Here is a 20,165-nt window from a genome sequence, read left to right as displayed (position 1 = left end):
ATTGGCAAATCCAAAAGGCAGGTTTTCAACTATATTAAGGTTAGGGTGTTGGAGAAACTTAAAGGCTGGAAGGAAAAATTGTTGAGTCAAGCTGGGAAGGAGGTTCTGTTGAAGGCTGTAATAGTAGCTATGCCTGCATATGCTATGAACTGTTGTAGGTTGCCTAAGAGCTTGTGTCAAGAAATATGTAGAGAAATGGCAAGGTTTTGGTGGGGGGAGAGTGAAGGGAGGAGGAAGACTCACTGGGTGGACTGGGGGAGTTTGGCTGCAGTTAAAGGGAAAGGGGGGTTGGGTTTCAGAGATTTGCAGGATTTCAACAGTGCTATGTTGGCTAAGATGCTGTGGAGGATTCTAACACAACCTAACCTGCTGATGAGTAAGGTGTTGAGGGGGAAATATTTTAAAGGGGAATCTATTTGGCAGACACAGGTAAGGGCTGGGGACTCTTGGATATGGAAGAGCCTTTTGAGTGCAAGGGAGGTACTGGAGATAGGAGCTAGGAAGAGGGTGGGGGATGGTAGAACAGTGGATATTTGGAAGGATAGGTGGTTACCAGGGGGAGGGTCAGGTATGGTGGTCTCTCCAAAGCCAGCAGATTGTCCTGTCCAGAAGGTTCATGAACTGATCCAGGATGGAAAGTGGAACAAGGTAGTAATGGAATCTATGTTTAGAGAGGAGGATTGTAAGAAGATTGAGGGAATCCCTATCAGCCTATGTGGAGGGAAGGATAAACTGGTGTGGCCGTGGGCTAAATCTGGACAGTATTCAGTCAAGACTGGGTATATGCTGGCTAGAGATATGAGAAGAGATGGGAGGAGGAGGGAACCACAAGAAGCCAGTAATAGCAGAAATGCATGTCATTCTAATGTATGGAAGGTGCTATGGAACTTGGATATAAAACACAAGCTGAAACACTTTCTCTGGAAGTGCTTGCATGGGGTCCTGCCAGTCAATGAGGTGATCAGGAGTAGGATAGGAGTAGGGGAGGATAGATGCAAGTGTTGTGGGGAGATGACAGAAACATTGGAGCACTTGTTTTTCTTTTGTAGTCATGCAGAGCTTATATGGAAGGCAGCTCCCATTGATTGGGATGGTCTAAAGGAGTACAGGCACAGTTTCTGGCATTGGTGGAATAGCCTGATGGAGGTGCAGAATAGAATAGGAGGACGGAATCACATTGCCTTAACAGTAAATATCCTATGGCAGATTTGGAAATCCAGAAACCAAGTGCAATTTAATGAGGAAAGGAACTGTCCAGGAAGAATAGTCAGTAAAGCTGTTAATGAGTGGTCTGAGTATCAGGATGTGAGAAATGGGGATGGAATGGTAGCGGAATCAAGGAAAACACAGGAGGATGGGAGTAGTAAATGGGTTCCACCTCCACAGGGGGTTGTCAAACTGAATACTGATGCAGCCTTGGAGGTTAAAGGGGGCAGAGTAGGATGGGGAGTTGTGGCCAGAAGAGAGGATGGCATGGTAGTAGGAGCTTGGGCAGGTGGTGAACGAAGGAATGGTATCCCAGCAGTGGAGGAGGCCTTAGCTATCAGGGAAGCTGTCATCAAGGCAAAACAGTGCGGGTGGAACAAAGTGGAAATCCAATCTGATTGTAAACAAATGGTGGATTTGCTTACAGATAGGAACGGGGATCACCCAACTGCAGGGACCATCTTGCATGATGTATTGGAGTTATGTCAAGCCTTTAAGGTTTGTTACTTCTCTTTTGTTAAAAGAGGTGGTAATAGTGTGTCTCATAAGCTGGCAAAATTTGCCATTAGCTTGTCTGAGGAAATTAGTTGGAAGGAGTCCTTCCCAATCTGGCTTACTAGTTTAGCCACACTTGATGTACGGGCAGTTGCTCAAACAATGTAATCCTTTCTTTGATTAATGAAATTTGTTACCGTTTGGAAAAAAAAAAAAAAAAAAATTAAAACTAATAAATACATACTTCTAGTATTGATTTAGTACGCCAACATTGATGCTCATGGGACTAGCATCTGTTGACTCTCAGCGTTTTACTCTTTCAAACATTTAGCAGTGAAAACTATCACTCTATTTTAGGATCAAACTCGCCATCTAAACTTCACGCATTTTATTCTCTTCTTAAAAGAAAAGGCACGAGCCCGGTCGAATAGCCTCAACCCCTTTTGTCTCACCGCATGCTGTGGCCTAGTGTCATTTGCTATAGATATTGCAAAAACTGGTCATGGAAAATTAGAATTAGTTGTTACTCTTTGATAGATATTGGAATTTAATTTTTTTGACTATTAAAAAAATAAATGTTTAGACGTAAAAGCAAACTAAAACGTCAAAAAAATTGATTATCTAAAATCAGAATCTAAATCAAATGAAATAATCAAACAAGAACATACCCATAAATAACCATACACCAACTCTAATGTTCAGCAAGTTACTTGTTTACAAGCTTTTATCGATTCAGAACTTCATATGTAAATGCAAGGCAACCACCTAGGACCCAAGTCCTAGAGATTTTGTTACACATGAGCAGATATCTCTACAGCTCTATTCTTTTTTCTTTTTTTTTTTAAACTAAAACGATAGATTTTATTGATGAAGAGCTAAATTGTATAATTCTTGAGCAAAGGCTCAAGTTGACCTTTACAATCGTTTACTATGACACGGAGTCAGTGTGGCAATTTTCGATACGACCTGAAAAGACGACGCGAACTTAACACGAAATTAATGGATTTTGGTTGAGGCTTCCGTCGAGTCAGAATCAGGTCGAACCCGATGAACCCGGAAAAAAATGTCGAATTCAGGTCATCCACGAGTTGACCCAATAACTCGTTTATGAATTAAAAATAATTTAATAAATATAAAAATATTTTATCTAACTAAACTAAGTTATTCTTTTTTCCCCAAAGGTATTAACCACTTAATCCTAAATGAATTTATTTAACTTGTATGAAGTTGGAATTATTATGTTTGGACAAATGATATATTACTTTATTTTCTATTTTTATAATATCTTAATTTATTTTACATGTAGTTTGGGATAAAATATTTTTACAGTGTTTTAATTTATTTCAGACTGATTTGGGATTGTTTTATCGAAATTTTTATTACTTGATTATGTAATTAGTTTTGTACGAAATTGGTTCTGTTAGAAACTACAGTGATAAATTAGTAAATTAAAATTATGTTTCAGGTCATTCGGGTTGACCCGCCAACCTGAAATTTTCGGAATCAGGCTAGGTATCTTAACCTGTTTCGAGTTGACGGATTGTGTTCGGGTCAACAGATTATCTATTAAACCTGGGTCTCAACTCGACTTGCCAACCCGTTTCTGACCCGATTGCCACCCCTACAAGGAGGAATCCAACATTCCTCATCTTGTGTTAAACTAGCAGCATATTTGCTAATCATTCTACTTCTTATACTACTTTCATTTGAGGACAAAACAAATGAGCATTTCAAAAACAACAATCTTAAACCATAAATGTCCTCCAGTTGAACAAAAAGTCTGACGTCTTTAGTTTTCTTGATCTTCAAAAGATGTAGCAGCTTGGGTGATGAGATTTCCAGTTGCCAGTTTTAGAGCTTGTGCATAGTCCAGCAATATTTCACCTGTACTTCCTTCTCTCAAGGCCCAACCAACTTGTGTATTACCAGCCTTTGAAGCTAGTATACCTATTCCTAGCGCCTTGTTTTCCTTCTAATTGCTGATTTCAATACTCATGTTCATGTGATTTCCATCATCAGTGGGCCAGTGGCTGTCTGTGCTTCCTGCTCTTTTGTTCTTGTTTCCTGAATGCTCACTCGTTTATCCATTTTCTGAGCTTCTACAAATTCCATCCACTCTACAGCTCTACTGCCTATAATAACTATATATATATATATAACTCAGATATCTCACTCTCGTAACATTTAGCGCATTCTAACGGAAAGGACTCTTTTATGTAAGTTGCATTTGCCTTCTTTTGATCTTGTTGCCTAGTTCTGCATATCAAATATCTTTAGTGCACCTAATGCAGCAAGATTAAGCACGTACAAATCTATGTATCTTGTTGGTGTTGCAGGAAGCATAGCAACAAAACCTTTTCTTTCTTTTTTATTTTTTTTTGGGTTTTTTTGTTTGTTGGGGCGGGGGGGGGGGGGGGGGGGGTTGTTGTTGGAACACCGTGCCTGCAAGCAACTTAATTAAACGAAAAAAGAACAGATACTCGAAGAGCCTGCCCTTAAAACTGGTTGCTTGTAGGTCATAGATTACAAAGCACCCATAATAAATAACTCCCTCTTTAATTAACATTAATTCATGGAAAAGCGCTTCAATTCAAACCCCGGGGGCCGTCTGAAATGCTGTAACGGGGAAGCAAAATATTTGCACATGATGGCAGACAAGCGAAATCATTTTACCAAGGTATCATATCACATACAAGACACTGAATGGAAACAGGCAGGAACTTATCCAAGGAAACATTTGCTTCATATATTGTACGAGCAATCTCAATACAAAATGAAGCAGCATGAACCAAAAATCCAACGTATCAAAGTATAACATAAAAAACTCCCACCACCAAGACAATTTGTCTAGCGGTGACATCAGTTTTCTACCGCCAACGTTAAAAGGCAATAGTTTCACAACTGAATTTCTTTTCTTTTTTTTTTATTTCTTATCCTTTCTGGTGTTCCAAACCTTTTTTCCGCTGTCCATGGTGAATAAATGGGCGGCGGAGTCACACAGGATCTCAGAATTTGTAGGCTGATCTATTCTTGACATCATCCCGCATGGATATTTGAAGCCTCAATTCCAACCTGCGAACTGCTCGTGCAGCTTCCAGTTTCTGACAATCCTCCCTATTGAATCACAATTACCAGTAAAAATGCATCCTTTCTCAAAAGTCACATCCAGTATGTCCTAAAAGCTCAGTAGCCATTTATTTGAGGTCTCGGTGTAGGACCCGTCAGCCGAGAAAATGGCATTTGCCCCTGGCTAGGAGGGCCTTTCTGCCCTGAAAAACGATCAGGAGTTGGGGAGTCAGAGATTGACCTAGAGAAGGCCTGGGCAAGCTCAACTGCTGAAGCTGCTTTTCCATAACGCAGCCCTGGAGCATCAGCAGAAGCTGCTTTTGGATGCTCAACAGGCTTGCGCCAAGTCTCTGGTGAAGGTGGCCTCTCCTGTTGCTGTGGTTGCAGATGTTGGTGCGGCGGGTGTTGCTTCTCAAATTCCCTTTTGTTCCTCCAGTTCTCACCTCGCCAATTCCTCTTCTGAACTTCTGTTTTTTCAACCTCTAATCGGTGATCTCGCCCATCAGAATTCTTCCCTGTCCGATGTTCAATGGGTATACTTCCTGGCTTATCATTGTACCGAGTAGAAGCAGCATGCACTGAGACTCTATCAGTTTTGAGCACATCTTGTTTGACCCTTCAGATAAAGATCAATTTTGATTTATAATAACTTCAGCTAAGGGTTTCGAAATTAAATTCAAGCTAAGAGACGCAGCTCCTATAATAACTAAGCCATCCACAGCTACAGAAACACAAGATAAATAAACTGAACTTTTACCTCTGAGGAGACAGAGCCAGGTCATCATCATGGACAGCAACATTATCAATGCCCCGCTCCTTTAGAACCTGGAAGCAGCAATAAGAGCATGTAATAAGATAAACATCCAGCTTGAAGGAACTATAGACTAATCTGAATAAAGGGGGGTTAGAAAAGAAATGAGGACATCCATAACTACAGATCAATTTTCCTGAACAAGTCAAAGGCAGAAACCAGAATCAAAACCAAAAGCCTCAGGTCTCCAACATTGATACAAAATGACAAGTACACAGCCAAATGTGATGCAAATTCTCATTTTTCTGGGGTGAACAAAAATATGAACTGCTGTCAGACAAGCACTAATCTATGTTTGGATACAAACAATCACAAGAAAAAGAATTACCAGCTCTCTTGGGCGAGCACCCCCAAACAATGTGTTCCTGTGGCCAGTCACAAATAACAATATGGTCAGAATCATGTAGAAACGTTCCAGCAAAAACTCCCCAGTCATGAAAAAAAATCACATCAACACAAACAGTATCAAAATTTTCCACTGAACAGCTATATAGCAAGACAGTCATGAACAACTAGAAGTAATCCAGTAAAAAGCAAACAAGGTTGGCAGAAACGTAAAAAGTAAAGACCTCAGCTTGCAATGTCAAGAATGACAGCTGATGTGTTCTCTCTGTATCGATTGATCAGTTAGATAAAAAAATCACGGTAGCCAAATTGCTATTCACGATTGTTACATGCTTTAGAGAGAAAATTCTGCGACATTAATATAATATCAGAATCGACGAGAAGCTCTTGTCAACATGGTAAATAAAGCAGCTTTCAAGAAGCACATATCACATGTTCTCCCACAGGGGTATGAAAAATCATTTTACCTGAACATAACAAATAATTAATACACTTATTACCACTAACGCTTTTAAGGTAGAAAAGATACTTAGAAGAGTTGCAGAGGATGGCTGCTAGGTTTAGAAAACTCCAAGAGAACATATAAACAGGTGGAATATCCAACAACAGACTTGAAAAAAAAAACCAAAAGAAAAAAAGTACTGAAGTATGCTTTCCAAATATGTGAAGCACAAGAACACTGTGAAAACAGCTAGGGCAAAAAAGAAAGATAATTACTAGCAACCAAGGCTGACCAGAGACATACTCACTTTACCAACATATCGAGTTGAAGAGGGCAAAGAAAAATACGAAAAGCTATGATTTTCAGAAACTAATAGCTGTTAAAAGTAACAAAGACTGAAAATCATAAACTAAAAGTCCAGAAAGTGGGCAAGTTATTCACTACTTTTTCTTTCAACCGGTATACTCCCACTACTACTTTCTATTCGTCTTCCACACTTCATCATCTTGATTAAAACATCTGGAACTGCAGACAGCACAAGATTCAATCACCTAACACATGAAAGAAAACCATACAGTGCATCTGTTTGAAATCATTCCGAACTGAAATATTTATGAGAAGAATCAGATGGTTGGTCCAATGTAACTTTTAATCAGAATCTGGATAAGTTTCTGAAAATAATGAGAATAATGAAGTAATTGTCTAAATCAAACAAAAGAAGAATGATGGCCAGATTCACCATAATGACATTACATTTATCCTCTGCAATATTATACATGTTGAATTTACTGATACAATTTGCAAATTATACGTTTTGCATCTTATTCTGTTTTTTGAGTAATACTGGCTCTTCTTTCTTCAAAATGAATATTTTGGGAGGTATAGGGCATAGGTGGATCTTTTTAGGTGTGTTAAGCATAACATCTTTACATGAGAACTAAACTAAAGTTCTTGATACTAATGGAAAGCCAAGATACTTAATAATACTACAAGAGTATAAAGATCTAGAATAAATAAATTAATCAAAATATAATTAAGGAAAACAAAGCAAGCAATATCAACTCAAAACTCCAAAAGATGGAGTACAATCATGCAAGCCAACAAGTGAGAGCAGAAAAGTAAAGAAACCACAATTTTTTTAAAGCAAAAATCACATGCATCATCAATACTAGTTGAAAATCACATGCATCACCAACTTTTGGGAAGCAATCGTCAATTCCCTTCCTCGTTTATTCAGGAAATATGCATCTGTTATTCTGTCATATGCAAAAGGTACTCGATTTACAGCCGTCCATGATAATACCATTAAATATGACACTTTTGTTTGTATTAGACAGAAGACACAGGACTTGAGGTTAATGTCTTCAAAGAAGAAACTAAAACTTCCGACAAAGACATCTAGTAAAGTTTTCTAGTTGCTATGAAATGCGGATATTCGACCACGCAAGAACATAGATGAAAACATTGCATTTGTAATAATATTACAACATTTTGTATGCCATGGTTGCTCCAACCTTTTTGTCAGGAAAATGTTTAAAGTAATTTCCTTCTGTAAACTGCATTTCCAATAAAATGCATGTACAAACATCACATCACTTTGGATCCATGATCTATTCTCATGTTTAATAAACTCAATAAAACAATATATCCATCACAAACATGTGGACAATGGATCTGCATAATTCTGCATATTACTATAAGGTAGCTAACAATTCAGAATTATATACACCACAGTCTATCAGCAAATCATTTTTGTAGTACTTTGAGAATTAATCCAGTAGATGGAAGAATGCAATAAAAAACTAGAATGAGGCAAGAATGAAAGAAGGTTAACTGAAAAAAAGCTTTCCCTAAAAAGCATGTTCTTTAGTTGAGACGCGAAAAAAGGAAGACTTTGGGCTTGATATGCCCTTTCCCTTGCTAAAGCAATTGCATTAACAGTCTTAAAGCTTGATATGATATAGTAATTCACAAACAACAGCACTTATCATTTTTCTCTTGATATCTCTTGCCTAAGTGAGGACGAAAAGTGGGTATGTAAGAACTATTTTGAACCTTTTTAAGGGGACAAAGGATGGGAGAGACCTAGCTTTGGAGCTCCTCCTTGATTTTATTTCTGTTTCGAGCTGAGAGGATATTACAACATAGAACAATGTATGGATGACTTTTTGGCACGAGTTTTAGTTGGTGAAAGTGAATCTTTACAACCTCAGGCTTTGAATGCTATCAATACTTATGGAGTACACTTGTAAACGGACTCTATTTTTATGCAAAAACAATGGACCATAATATAAGAGAAATGGAGGCCTTGGAAGAAACTTGGATCTATCCCTTTTTTTCTCTTACTCTTAAACAAAAGTCCCAAAGCAGATGCTTTTCTCTCCATCCCAATTTCATTTTTGTCTCAAAATTCTTCGTTGAACAAAGCTTAAGGGTTCGTTTGGGAGTCAGGGTTTGGATAGAAAAGAAAAGGAAAGAAGAGAGTCAGTTTTCCTTTGTTTGTTAGTTTTTAGTAGGAAAGAAGAGAAAGAAAATGGGAGGATTCAGAAGGATGAAATGCAGCACTACAGTAGCCAAAACTTTTCCACCCACTTTATGGAAGGAAACTCTGAGGAAGCTTGTTAAATTTTTTCAAAATGCCTTTTGTCCTTAAAAAGCTCTTGAACAAATATTTAATGACTTACCCATCCAAAATCATTCCACTTATTCTCAAAATTCCCAAACAACATAACAATCCCTTCTCTTCTCTCATCTCACCTCATAACTAAAGTTTTCCCTTCTTTTCTTTTCTGTCCTAAGCTCCCAAGCTAAGCCTAAAGGAGGCAGAAATTGCAAAAAAAATAAGTCACTCTAGATACCAAGATGCCATAAGATAAAAAAGATATATCAACATCACAATAAACAATCTCTAAGTTCAACTCATACACCTTGAAAGTTCTAACTTCCCCTTCAACGATCTCTAAAGCCTAGACTCATTATGACATCTCTAACGATCAATATTCAACCACATTTTAGAACTTGATTCTATATATCATCACATGGACATATTAAATGACATCAAACGCAAGGAAAGCTCACAGCAGGGCAACTGAAATACAGTATATGCATTACAAACTGGAAAGAAAATAGAAAGATAACATAAGTCAAGCAAGCTAGTTAAAAATTTTGGTAAACCTCTTGCTTTCAGTGCCATCTTCTGCTGGATCAAGAGGCTCAGATCGGGGCTTCAGATTTAATTTTGGGCGCTCTACAAGAGGATTCCCACTCTCAGATCCCACAAGCCCAGCTTTCAGCGGAATTTGCATTTCATGTGATCGATTGTTAATTTCCACATGTAAAGGAACAGTTGGCTGCTGATAAAAGTATATTTAGAAAAGTGCGGTAATGAGATGTAGATTTCATAATAATTATTTGAAAGCTTCAAATGCATCAACAGTAATAAGTAGAGCAGCTTTACCGGCTTATACTCCAGTGGCAGTTCCTGAGTTTCTAGTGGTTTGGATCTTGGAAGTATCTTCAGCTTTCGCCTTTCTGATAATTCAGAATGCACAGCTGATTGTGACTCAGCACCACCAGATTTTCCTACATGATGAAGCGGTTGAAAATCATTAGCATTCATTAAAGGATTCCTTTCATTTGCCTCCAAGGTGACAGGAGCTCTAGCCCTCTCAAAGATTGGTATTGCTTTGCTGCCACCACGAATTCCATCATCAACAATCAAACTCTTTTCCACCTGCCTTGCCAACGCTGCCTCATGATAGTCCGTCCCACCTACCAAATGCCTAGAGCTATATGTATTCTTGCTATACACATCCTTATCCCTCAAATGAAATTCACTCTCAACTTCTGACTGCCTAATGACTTCAACATCTGGCTGAGAACTATTATGTTGCTTGGAATGCCACCTACCAGATGAAACCTTCTCCAGTGCACTAGCATGAGCTAACTTTGCTGCAGCATCTGGAGCAGACCATGTAGCAGCAGCTGGTTCTTTTACACCAGCTGCTTCTTTCCTAAGTCCCCATGCATTTGGATGCGGCCCAGAAACCATCTGCCCACCAGACCCACTAACATTCTGAAAATTCACTCCAACTCCACCACTTGGTCCAAACCCTTGAGAACCCACTCCTGCATGATTGGTCTCACTAAACCTCCCAGCATAAGAACTACTAGTTATACCACTTGCATACTGCAACCCAGGAGTTGAGGATGGTCGACTAGGGACCCTCCCAGAGGCTGAATAATCAGTCTTAGGTTCCACCACATGACTTGGGAGAGCTCTGAGGCTCTCATCACTGACAGTTCGACGAGGACCTGATACCCCATCCAATGGTTTCCGCTCATCCTCATCAAAATGCCTACCTATATTACTATTATGACTTAAAAAAGTAGTCTTGTCATCAAAGTTCCTAGCTGTCCCAGCTGACCCTGGACGCAACCGGTGGTCTGGCCGTCCCAATGGGTTCCCCCATGCTGCCTGCCGGTCGAGGGAGCCACGCTCAGATGGCCTCACCATTCTGCCAAAAATTCCAAGTTTTCTATCAGGTTTATATTTACACAGACAAAAAGCCCAAAAATCATTTGCTCTTACGCTAATACATGCCCGCGCACACACAAGACAAGTATCTCCATCCACGTTATATGCTTGTAACTACTAATTTTCTATGTTCCTAAAGTAACAAAAATTTCATCAACCTTTAATCGAGCTACATAAAACAGATCTGAATTATAACAATAACATTTGCAGAGTCAAATTTCCCTTAATCAAAATACATCCAGGAAAAAACAGAAAAAAAAGATAGATTCCAGCTAGTCTTGGCCCCAAAAAAAAAAATCTATCTTTCACCGCCTTTAAATAAACGAGCCCCAAGTCAGAAAATTAAGACAATCCATGAAACAAAAATCGAATGGGAATAAAACAGAACAATTCATAAATCTACCACCAATAATAACAGCAAGTTTCAGATGATTAAAGAAATACAACCAACAAAACGAAATCAATAAAGAGTTAAGCTTTAATCCATGACAACTAAGAAATTATGGATAGAAATAGGGAGTAATACTAACACGCCGGGTGCAGAAGGTAAAGGAAGATCGGAAGGGATGGAACCGCCATGGAAGTCCTTGAGAGTCATAGTAGCTTTCTTCTTCGACATTATTCCTTATTATTGCGAATTCTTTCTACAATTATTATTTCTCTAATGAATTTATGAAATATTAATAACCCCTCTTCCCCTTTTCTGACAATGGAGAAGGCCTAGAATAGGAGAAGAAGGAAAAAATAGTGAAAAGGGTCTCAAGATTTTGAGCTCAAAAAAGATGGGAAAAGAGACCAATTCCCCTTCTTCTTCTATTCTTACTGCTAACTGTAGAAGAAATGAGGATTGGGAAAATGGGTAAATTTGGATACATCTATTACAATCATAAGAATCAAATATTGCTAATAGCTAAAGGGTTTGCGTTGATTGTACTCTGTCGGGATCGGGCGGGTGGATTTCTGGGGTTCTTTTTTCCTTTTTGGGGTCAAAGTGTAAATTATGAGCAGGGATGGTGTTAAAAGGGTAAATACCAGAATATTTGGGGTCTGCAGATACAAGATTTGGACCTTTCAGGTTTTTGTTGTATGATACAGTGATCTGATCTGGGCGGTACGAACTACAAAGAGGGCTTTCATTATTTTGAAAGGGGGCCTGGTGTTTCCTTTTATGTCGAGGAGTTTGACAATATCATTTATTTTCTAAGATGGCTTGGTGTTTTATTGAATGTTGAGGATTTTGACAAAAACTCATATAGGAAAAAAAAAGTGCTTTTGACAATAAAATGTTTTAAAAGGTTTAGGAATGACAATGGATTGGGTAAATCAATATATAGATATAGATATATATATATATATGCACAGGCATTTGTTGTGCCTTAATTTCATTGTCCAATAATGATTATTGATTGAATCTCAAATTCTCTTTCTTATCATCCCTCAAATTCTCAAACTCTCAATTCTTATCGTAATGTGTTGATTTAATATGATGTATATATTAAATTTAGTTTGATAATAGTTAATCACTTTTTTCTAAGCTATTTAAATTAGCGAATAAAAAGTAACCGATGAATAATCTGAACCCGAGATTGAGAGGATTTAGTAATGGAAATAAAACTCGGTAGGATTACCTAATAGGGATTGGTAAAAATTTAGATACACGTGTTAGGATTTAATAAAAGAGATTTTTGAGAGTATGCAACTCTTTTTTTTTTAAGTGTAAGTTGGAAGTCTCGAACCCAAGACTTCTCGCTTAAAATGGTTTAAATGTATAATTTATAAAAACAAAAATCAAGCTTTGAATGTTGTTATTAAATGTAATGAGATTCATGAATTTGACCAAGTATTTCGTATTTTTTTGTTGATGCATTAATAACACTTTAACGTAGATAGTAATCTCGGTTGGTAATATCTTGGTTTAGCGATCAAAGTTGAAGCACGTTTTAGTGTCCCACTCATTGTGGGATAGTTTGAGACTTTGAGTTGTAATTTATTTGTATTATTTACAGTGTGGAGGACTCTTTGTAATAAACATTATTGTGTCTAAAATTAAATTCAACATCTCATGTGCTAATACCTGTTAACAAATTGCTATAAAATCTTTAAAATTATCTCACTAATTTGTTTAAAACACCATAACATATTCAAAATTGGTGCGGTAACATTTAGGATCTTTGATGAAAGTCTTGTGCACCTAACCATGGAGAACAAGCCTTGTTTTTTCTTTTTCTTTCTTTTTTTTGCCATAAAACATCACAATTCTATTTTATTAGATGTCCACTAACGGTAGAAAATACAACAAAATATGCAATAGATAAATGCAGATCTAAAAGATTGACAAAAATTACATCAATTCGAAAAAAAAATTAACAAAAATTTCACTTAATTTGAAACTCCAACACATTTTCCAAAATCACACACAATACAAGGCTTTATATTTCTTAATATCAATGTTTATATGATGATTTTTTCTCAAACTTTTTAAGTATACTAAATAGGAGTATAATACTGTCATGTTAAAATATCTAAGATCGGACTTTTTCTGAAAAATTTACAACGTTGTAGCTGTTAAAGTGCAATAATACATCCTTAAAACATATTTCAATCGCCTTATGTCTACATTAAAATGGCATACTACAAACATAAATTCCACTTCAATTTGTCTTGGGAAAAATTACGGATTTCTTGCCTTTTTTTTTTTTTTTTGCACCCTTGTTGTTCATGTCCTACATTAAATGACACGTTACACACATAAATTCCGAGTGACTTTGTTTGGAAAATTGAGAATTTCTTGCTTTTTTTTGGGAACGTAAATACTAGAACATTTGTCTTTCAAATCTACTCTTGTTGCTTTTCATTTTCCTGATTAAAACATTCAATACCCAAAAAAAAAAGTGATAATTTTATTAAAAGTTCCTCAAAATTGTATAATATATTATTCATCATTCTATTCCTGACTGTTGCATGTCAAATCAACTAAAAATGAGTTGCAGTACTATACGAGTTGAAAATCCCAAGGGTCGAATGCTGCTAAGTGATTTTGAAAAAGGGGCAATTTAAAATTCTCGATAACTAGAGGACCAAACCTTAATCAGCTTCAAAATAACTAGAGGACCGGTCAAGGTGCATGTATAAACGAAAGATCAAATTGATCAGCCTCATGGCTGGTGAATGTTTCCAGAACATGAACACACTTGTAGTGTAGAAATTTCTTCTTTTACTTTTTGTCTTTCCCTCATGAAGTCCGACTACCATTTGTGGACTGACAAGTCGAATATAAGGCTACTTGTTGACTGATCAAAACATGACTTCCATGGTTTAATATGATTTGACACTTGCCAATTATTTTCCACGTAATATTTTGAAATAATTGCAGAAACCTCCCCCAAGGTTTCTGTATTTGCACTGACCTCCCCTGTGGTTTAAAAATTATACTGACCTCCCATGAGGTTACTAATCCTTTGCAAATTCAGTCCAAACGATTAAAATATTGTTTTAGGAAGTGAAATTAGAATTTTGTACCAAAATTGTCCTTTGTACTACATGTCCAATGAATGACAAAATACTACAAATCAATTAACAATTAATAAACTTTAAGGAGTATAGTTTATAGGCAAATACGCATTACCTATTTAAAGTACCGGCTCTTTATGGGTATTTTACTTTCAAACATTTAATTTAATACAAATATTTACGCTCAAATACACATTTGTATTTACTTTCAAATATTTAATTTTTGTTAAATACAAAAACTACCAATCTCTCTTCCGTAAAAATATTAATATAACACTTTTTCAATTTTAGTTGCAAATATTTATGTATTTAATATAAATTAAATGATTCAGAATAAAATATCCATAAAGAGCCAATACTTTACTCATGTAATAGATGAAAGTCATAAAGAATTAATACTTTATGGGCCATTTCCTCTTTTTAAAAAAATATTTAATTTATATTAAATAAATAACCTACCGATTTCCTTTTTGCAAAAATATTACTGTAACACTTTTTGAATTTTACTTACAAATATTGATATATTTATCATAAATTAAATGTTTGAAAGTAAAATACCCGTAAAGAGTCAGTACTTTAAATGAGTAATGCGTGTTTGCCCATAAAGAGTCGGTAACTATTTAAAGTATCGGTTCTTTACGGGAATTTTACTTTCAAACATTTAATTTAATACAAATATTGACGCTCAAATACAAATTTGTATTTACTTTCAAATAATTAATTTTTGTTAAATACAAAACCTACCAATCTCTCTTCCGTAAAAATATTAATATAACACTTTTTCAATTTTAATTACAAACATTTATGTATTTAACATAAATTAAATGATTTAGAATAAAATGCACATAAAGAGCGAATACTTTACTCATGTAATGGATGAAAGTTATAAAAAATTAATACTTTATGGGCCATTTCTTTTTTTAAAAAAAATATTTAATTTATATTAAATAAATAATCTACCGATTTCCTTTTTGCAAGAATATTACTGTAACACTTTTTGAATTTTACTTACAAACATTGATATATTTATCATAAATTAAATGTTTGGAAGTAAAATACCCGTAAAGAGCCAGTGCTTTAAATGAATAATGCGTGTTTGCCCATAAATTATACTTCTTAAAATTTATTAATTGTTAATTGATTTATAGTACTTTGTCATTCATTGGACATGTAGCACAAAGGGCAAATCTGGTACAAAATTCTAATTTCACTCCCTAAAATAATATTTTAATAGTTTGGACTAAATTTGCAAAGGATTAGTAACCTCAGGGGAGGTCAGTGTAATTTTTCAAACCACAGGAGAGGTCAGTGCAAATGTCAGAAACCTCAGGAGAGGTTTCTGCAATTATCCCTAATATTTTGGATGCACACGACTTCAATTAATTTGTGTGCTGACTGATATTAATAATATTTTAAAAACGTTGATAGAGACCACGCTTGCACTAAGGCATTGACTGATACCTCCCTTACCTTAGTTAAGAAACACACACACACCGGATATAAACTAAACCCACGACCCAACCCAAAAGGCATGCTGACTTTTGGGTTGGAGCCGAGGAGCTTATATCCAACACACACATCTCTCTTTCTATCGATGTGGGATAGAACACTGAGGGAAAGGGGACGGGGATGGCTTAGAGCCTTAAGGAAGAACCCACACCACACACCTACACACCTCGCCTTTTGTTGTATTCCTCCCTTACCTTAGTTAAGAAACACACACACACCGGATATAAACTAAACCCACGACCCAACCCAAAAGGCATTGACTGATACCTCAATTGCTAATTTGCTGTGTAAACCCTACGTCATACAAGAATAATCCGTTCTGGGATGCTTAATTTTGTGGGAAAATCATTCAAAAAATGTCTCTCATATTTTATAAAATAACTTTTTTGGTCTCTCACTTTTAAAAGTGTAATTTTATGCCCCTTACAAATTCACATTAGTTAAATTTAGTCCCTACCTAGGTTTTCAATTAGTTTTTTTGTCGAAATCTACTACGTGTCTTGCATGTGACCATTTTTTAAGGGTAAAATTATTAAATCCAATTTTACATAATTGGATTCATAGTCCCTCATATTTCACAAAATACATTTTTTCGTTCCTCACATTTCACAAAATAAATGTTTTCATCCTTCACATTTTTCAAAATTAATTTTTTCATCTGTTATTGATCATGTGTGCAAATAGTTTTTTTAATTCATATATATATATATATTTGATTTCACCTGATCACTACAAATAGTATGTAATATATCTCTATTTAATTGTGAAATCAAATAGAGATCTACTACATGCTATTTGCACTGCTCCGGTGAAATCAAATAGGGTGAAATCAATAGATATATCAATTGATATAAAAAATTGTTAGTTTTTTATTCATATTCATTTTCTTTTACTCAAAAATTGAAAATAAGGAAGACATTCAATCTTAAATATTATGGAATGTTTATATCTAATTAAATTTGGATAGAAAAAATAAACAAAGGAAAAGTATGATAAAAAGAAGAAAGTGATTGACACTTTCAAATTTTAAGACAATCACAAAGAAGACAATCACAGGGTAAGTGATTCAACTGTTGGTTTTAAAAGTGGCAAATAGAAATTTCAAATTTAAACTGTAATTTGTTAGCACGACTATAGAATTTGAGTTAAAACCATTAATTAGATAGTATTATTATATAACTCAATAAATAAATTATAACCAAAAGAAAAAAGTCACAATTATTGAATAGATTCACATGGTAAAATCATATAGATATATACATGGGTTTAAAATAAAATTGTTAGTTTTAAACTTCTGTACATTTCTATTGAATAACATATGTATAACTACAATTAACCTGTTTAGGTGAAATCAAATAGAAATATATTACATGTTATTCGTACTGTTCAGATGAAATCAAATAGATATATGTATGGGTTTAAGGAAAAAAAAAAGCTATTCGTACACATGATCAATAAGAGATGAAAAAATTCATTTTGAAAAATGTAAGGGATGAAAAAATTATTTTGTGAAATATGAGGGACTATAAATTGGATTATGTAAAATTTGATTTAGCAATTTTGCTCTTAAAAAATGATCACATGCAAGGCACGTGGTAGATTCCGATAAAAAACTAGTCGAAAACCTATATAGGAACCAAATTTGATCAATATGAATTTGTAAAGGACGTAAAATTACATTTTTAAAAGTGAGGACAAAAAAAGTCATTTTATAAAATGTGAGGGACGTTTTGAACGATTGTTCCTACTTTTGCATTTAAAATTACTATTTCACTGACCTCTCTTCCAATTTTAAAAATTACACTAACCTCATTTAAAATTTATTATCTTGTAACATTTAGATCCAACAAACAATTTAAAAGTGATATTAGGAGGGAGAAGATAATACGATTTTACCATTATCCCTTATCTACTAAATTATTTAATTAATCTAATACCAACCCAAATATTAAAGAAAATACTAAAATTTGCTGTTTATCATTAGGGATTAAATCACATATGACATCAAAAATTGTATATCATCTATATATTTCTCTTACTATAGGATCCATTGCTATTTTTAGTTACATACCCATTGTCAAACATGATCAATAATAAATAATTAAAAAATTTATAATAAGAAAAGTACAAAGAATGAACTTTAATACCATAAAAATCTCAGTAACTAATTTTAATATGGTGATAAGAGTATTTATGATGTTAAAATTTGTTCTCTGTAATATTTTGGTTGCAAATATTTTTGATTATTGATTGGGGCTAAATGTTACGAGATAATTAACCTCAAAGGAGGTTAGTGTAATTTTCAAAACTTGAAGGGTGGCTAGTAAAATAGCCAGAAACATTAGGGGAGGCTTATGAAATTATCCCTTAATAGTTTGGTCAGTTGATTGGAAGGGGTTCAATGAAGTTGGACCGAACATGGTCTCGAGTCTCACGATCTTGGACGCCAAATCCATCTCCGTGTTGATACATAAAATGTGCTACTCTTGCTGCATTTGTGATATATTTGGCTGGTTCTTGGAGAAATGGAGGACACGAAATACAGTATCCATTAATCCCTTTCCAGGCCTTCACCATTAGGCTTCTGATATGCTCCCTTGCCACTGCTTCTGAAACGTTTGCTTCTCTCATGTAACATAAGATTGATGAAGCAGCGTCTCCTCTCTCTAGTTCCGCCTATATCATTAGGACAATTAATTATCAATTAATACCAACATTTGTCAATTATGATGAACACAAAAAACAAAATTAAGAGATTAAAGAAATATATGATTTGCTGTACTAAGTAAATTAAAATCTGACATTAGCTGACAATAACAAGTTATGAAAACCATAACCCAAGTAATTATGTACCGCAGATGTTCCCTGATCATTGCAAAGCCGGATTACGAGTGAGGAATGGTGGATAATCTGCTGACAATCTTTAAGATATTCTGCAACATTTTGTGTCTTCCTATCCGCTACACCCAGGATTGCAAGCACAGAAAGCAGAGGCCCAGATGAAGATATCCAACCATTGTTAAGATACTCTTCAAGTGATGGCGTGTAACCCTTGTTGTACCACTTAGCTTCCACGAGCAAGGATTTCAGAAAATCTGTCCACTGGAAAAATGGGGAAAAAGAAACTTAAATAAATACCGTTGATACATGAAAGCTCACCAAAAAACACTTTCAAAAACTGATTTGGAGTAAATTTGATCAGATAGCTAATTACCGTTTTCTGTAGATATGGTAAAACTGATGTCCAACCATTTTCTTGCTCGATTTCAGCTGCCATTTCATTTGTAGTATTTAGCAATGTCCAGAAACATATCTGTATGCCTTCAGGTAGCTCTTTAATCTCCTCAGGGCTCCACCTAATTAAGACAATTCAAGTTATAGATCCTATGATTTGTCACGTACAACTTTATTTGTTGCCAGTAAGTACAACGGTTGACAAACAGGATTATAGTTATTTGCAAACCTCTCAACCGCATTGGTGAAGATTTCTAGTTCATCCAGGGTACCATAAACGTCATAAACATCATCTGTTATTAGAATCAAATTAATGACTTTGCTCAGCCATTTTCTTAGACTTGCTTGTTTAGGCTCAGGAGCTGTTCCCGCAGCATACAGAAAACTTTCAACCACTCGGTCCCTCGAAAAGCTCAGCCTTTCCTTGATTCCAAGATTCATCCACCACCTAAACGAAGAAATTAAAGGCTTAACAATTACCATTTGACAATTAGGATTCCCGTTAGTTGCATCTTCCTTTTTTTTTTTTCACTGCATGGTAAGAAGAACAAAGTGTAATAATCCTGAATAACTGAAGGCTAGAACGTAAAATTATCAGAACTCAACGGACTTTTTTCTTTAATTTGAAAAAGGAATCAGTTCAAACAATAAGCTAGAACAAATTGGATTTTTAATCTCGAGGTTAGTGTCCTTTCATTTGCCCTCCAAGATATTTTCTTTATTGTTATTCATTACCTTGAAACCTCCTTGAGATCTTCTTGGTGTGAAGATTGAAATTGAGCTTTGCTAACTCGATCAATTTAGACTTTGTTGATCCATGATTTTTTTCATGTGCCTGGACATGTTTCTTCACATTGTACCATTCCACTCTCCATTGCATTGGAAGACTTGTAGCTTCAAACACTTGTTTGGCAAGCATGTTATCCGACGAGGCCCCAAAACCACTAAGATTTTCGATGGAGAATAATCCTGCCTCAGTCAAAAGATCTTCTCCTTCTCCACCTAGATTT

General features: G+C 35.4%; 2 protein-coding genes across 3 annotated transcripts; both read right to left on the bottom strand.

Moving 5' to 3' along the window:
• Positions 1-4,354: 4,354 nt before the first annotated feature.
• On the bottom strand, positions 4,355-11,816 carry LOC113761712. Of its 2 annotated transcripts, none has more exons than XM_027304815.1 (6): positions 11,433-11,816; positions 9,823-10,882; positions 9,540-9,718; positions 5,907-5,943; positions 5,525-5,592; positions 4,355-5,383 (listed from the first exon to the last, which is right to left on the bottom strand). In XM_027304815.1, exons 1-6 carry the CDS (start codon positions 11,519-11,521, stop codon positions 4,885-4,887), a joined length of 1,932 nt encoding a protein of 643 aa, XP_027160616.1. In that variant the 5' UTR covers positions 11,522-11,816; the 3' UTR covers positions 4,355-4,884. The 2 variants fall into 2 exon arrangements, with proteins under 2 accessions (XP_027160616.1, XP_027160617.1); XM_027304816.1 differs by having other exon boundaries at positions 9,540-9,715.
• A 6,484-nt stretch (positions 11,817-18,300) lies between these two features.
• Positions 18,301-19,924, bottom strand: LOC113764078 ((E,E)-alpha-farnesene synthase-like). The gene is made up of 5 exons (XM_027308126.1): positions 19,891-19,924; positions 19,385-19,603; positions 19,136-19,277; positions 18,775-19,023; positions 18,301-18,597 (listed from the first exon to the last, which is right to left on the bottom strand). The coding sequence occupies exons 2-5, from the start codon at positions 19,594-19,596 to the stop codon at positions 18,301-18,303; spliced, it is 900 nt and encodes a 299-aa protein (XP_027163927.1). The 5' UTR covers positions 19,597-19,603; positions 19,891-19,924.
• Positions 19,925-20,165: the final 241 nt, after the last annotated feature.

Source organism: Coffea eugenioides, chromosome 2 (assembly GCF_003713205.1).
Source record: "Coffea eugenioides isolate CCC68of chromosome 2, Ceug_1.0, whole genome shotgun sequence".
Taxonomy (NCBI): domain Eukaryota; kingdom Viridiplantae; phylum Streptophyta; class Magnoliopsida; order Gentianales; family Rubiaceae; genus Coffea; species Coffea eugenioides.
Note: the sequence above shows the minus strand (reverse complement) of the source record. Positions and strands in the feature narration are given on the sequence as shown.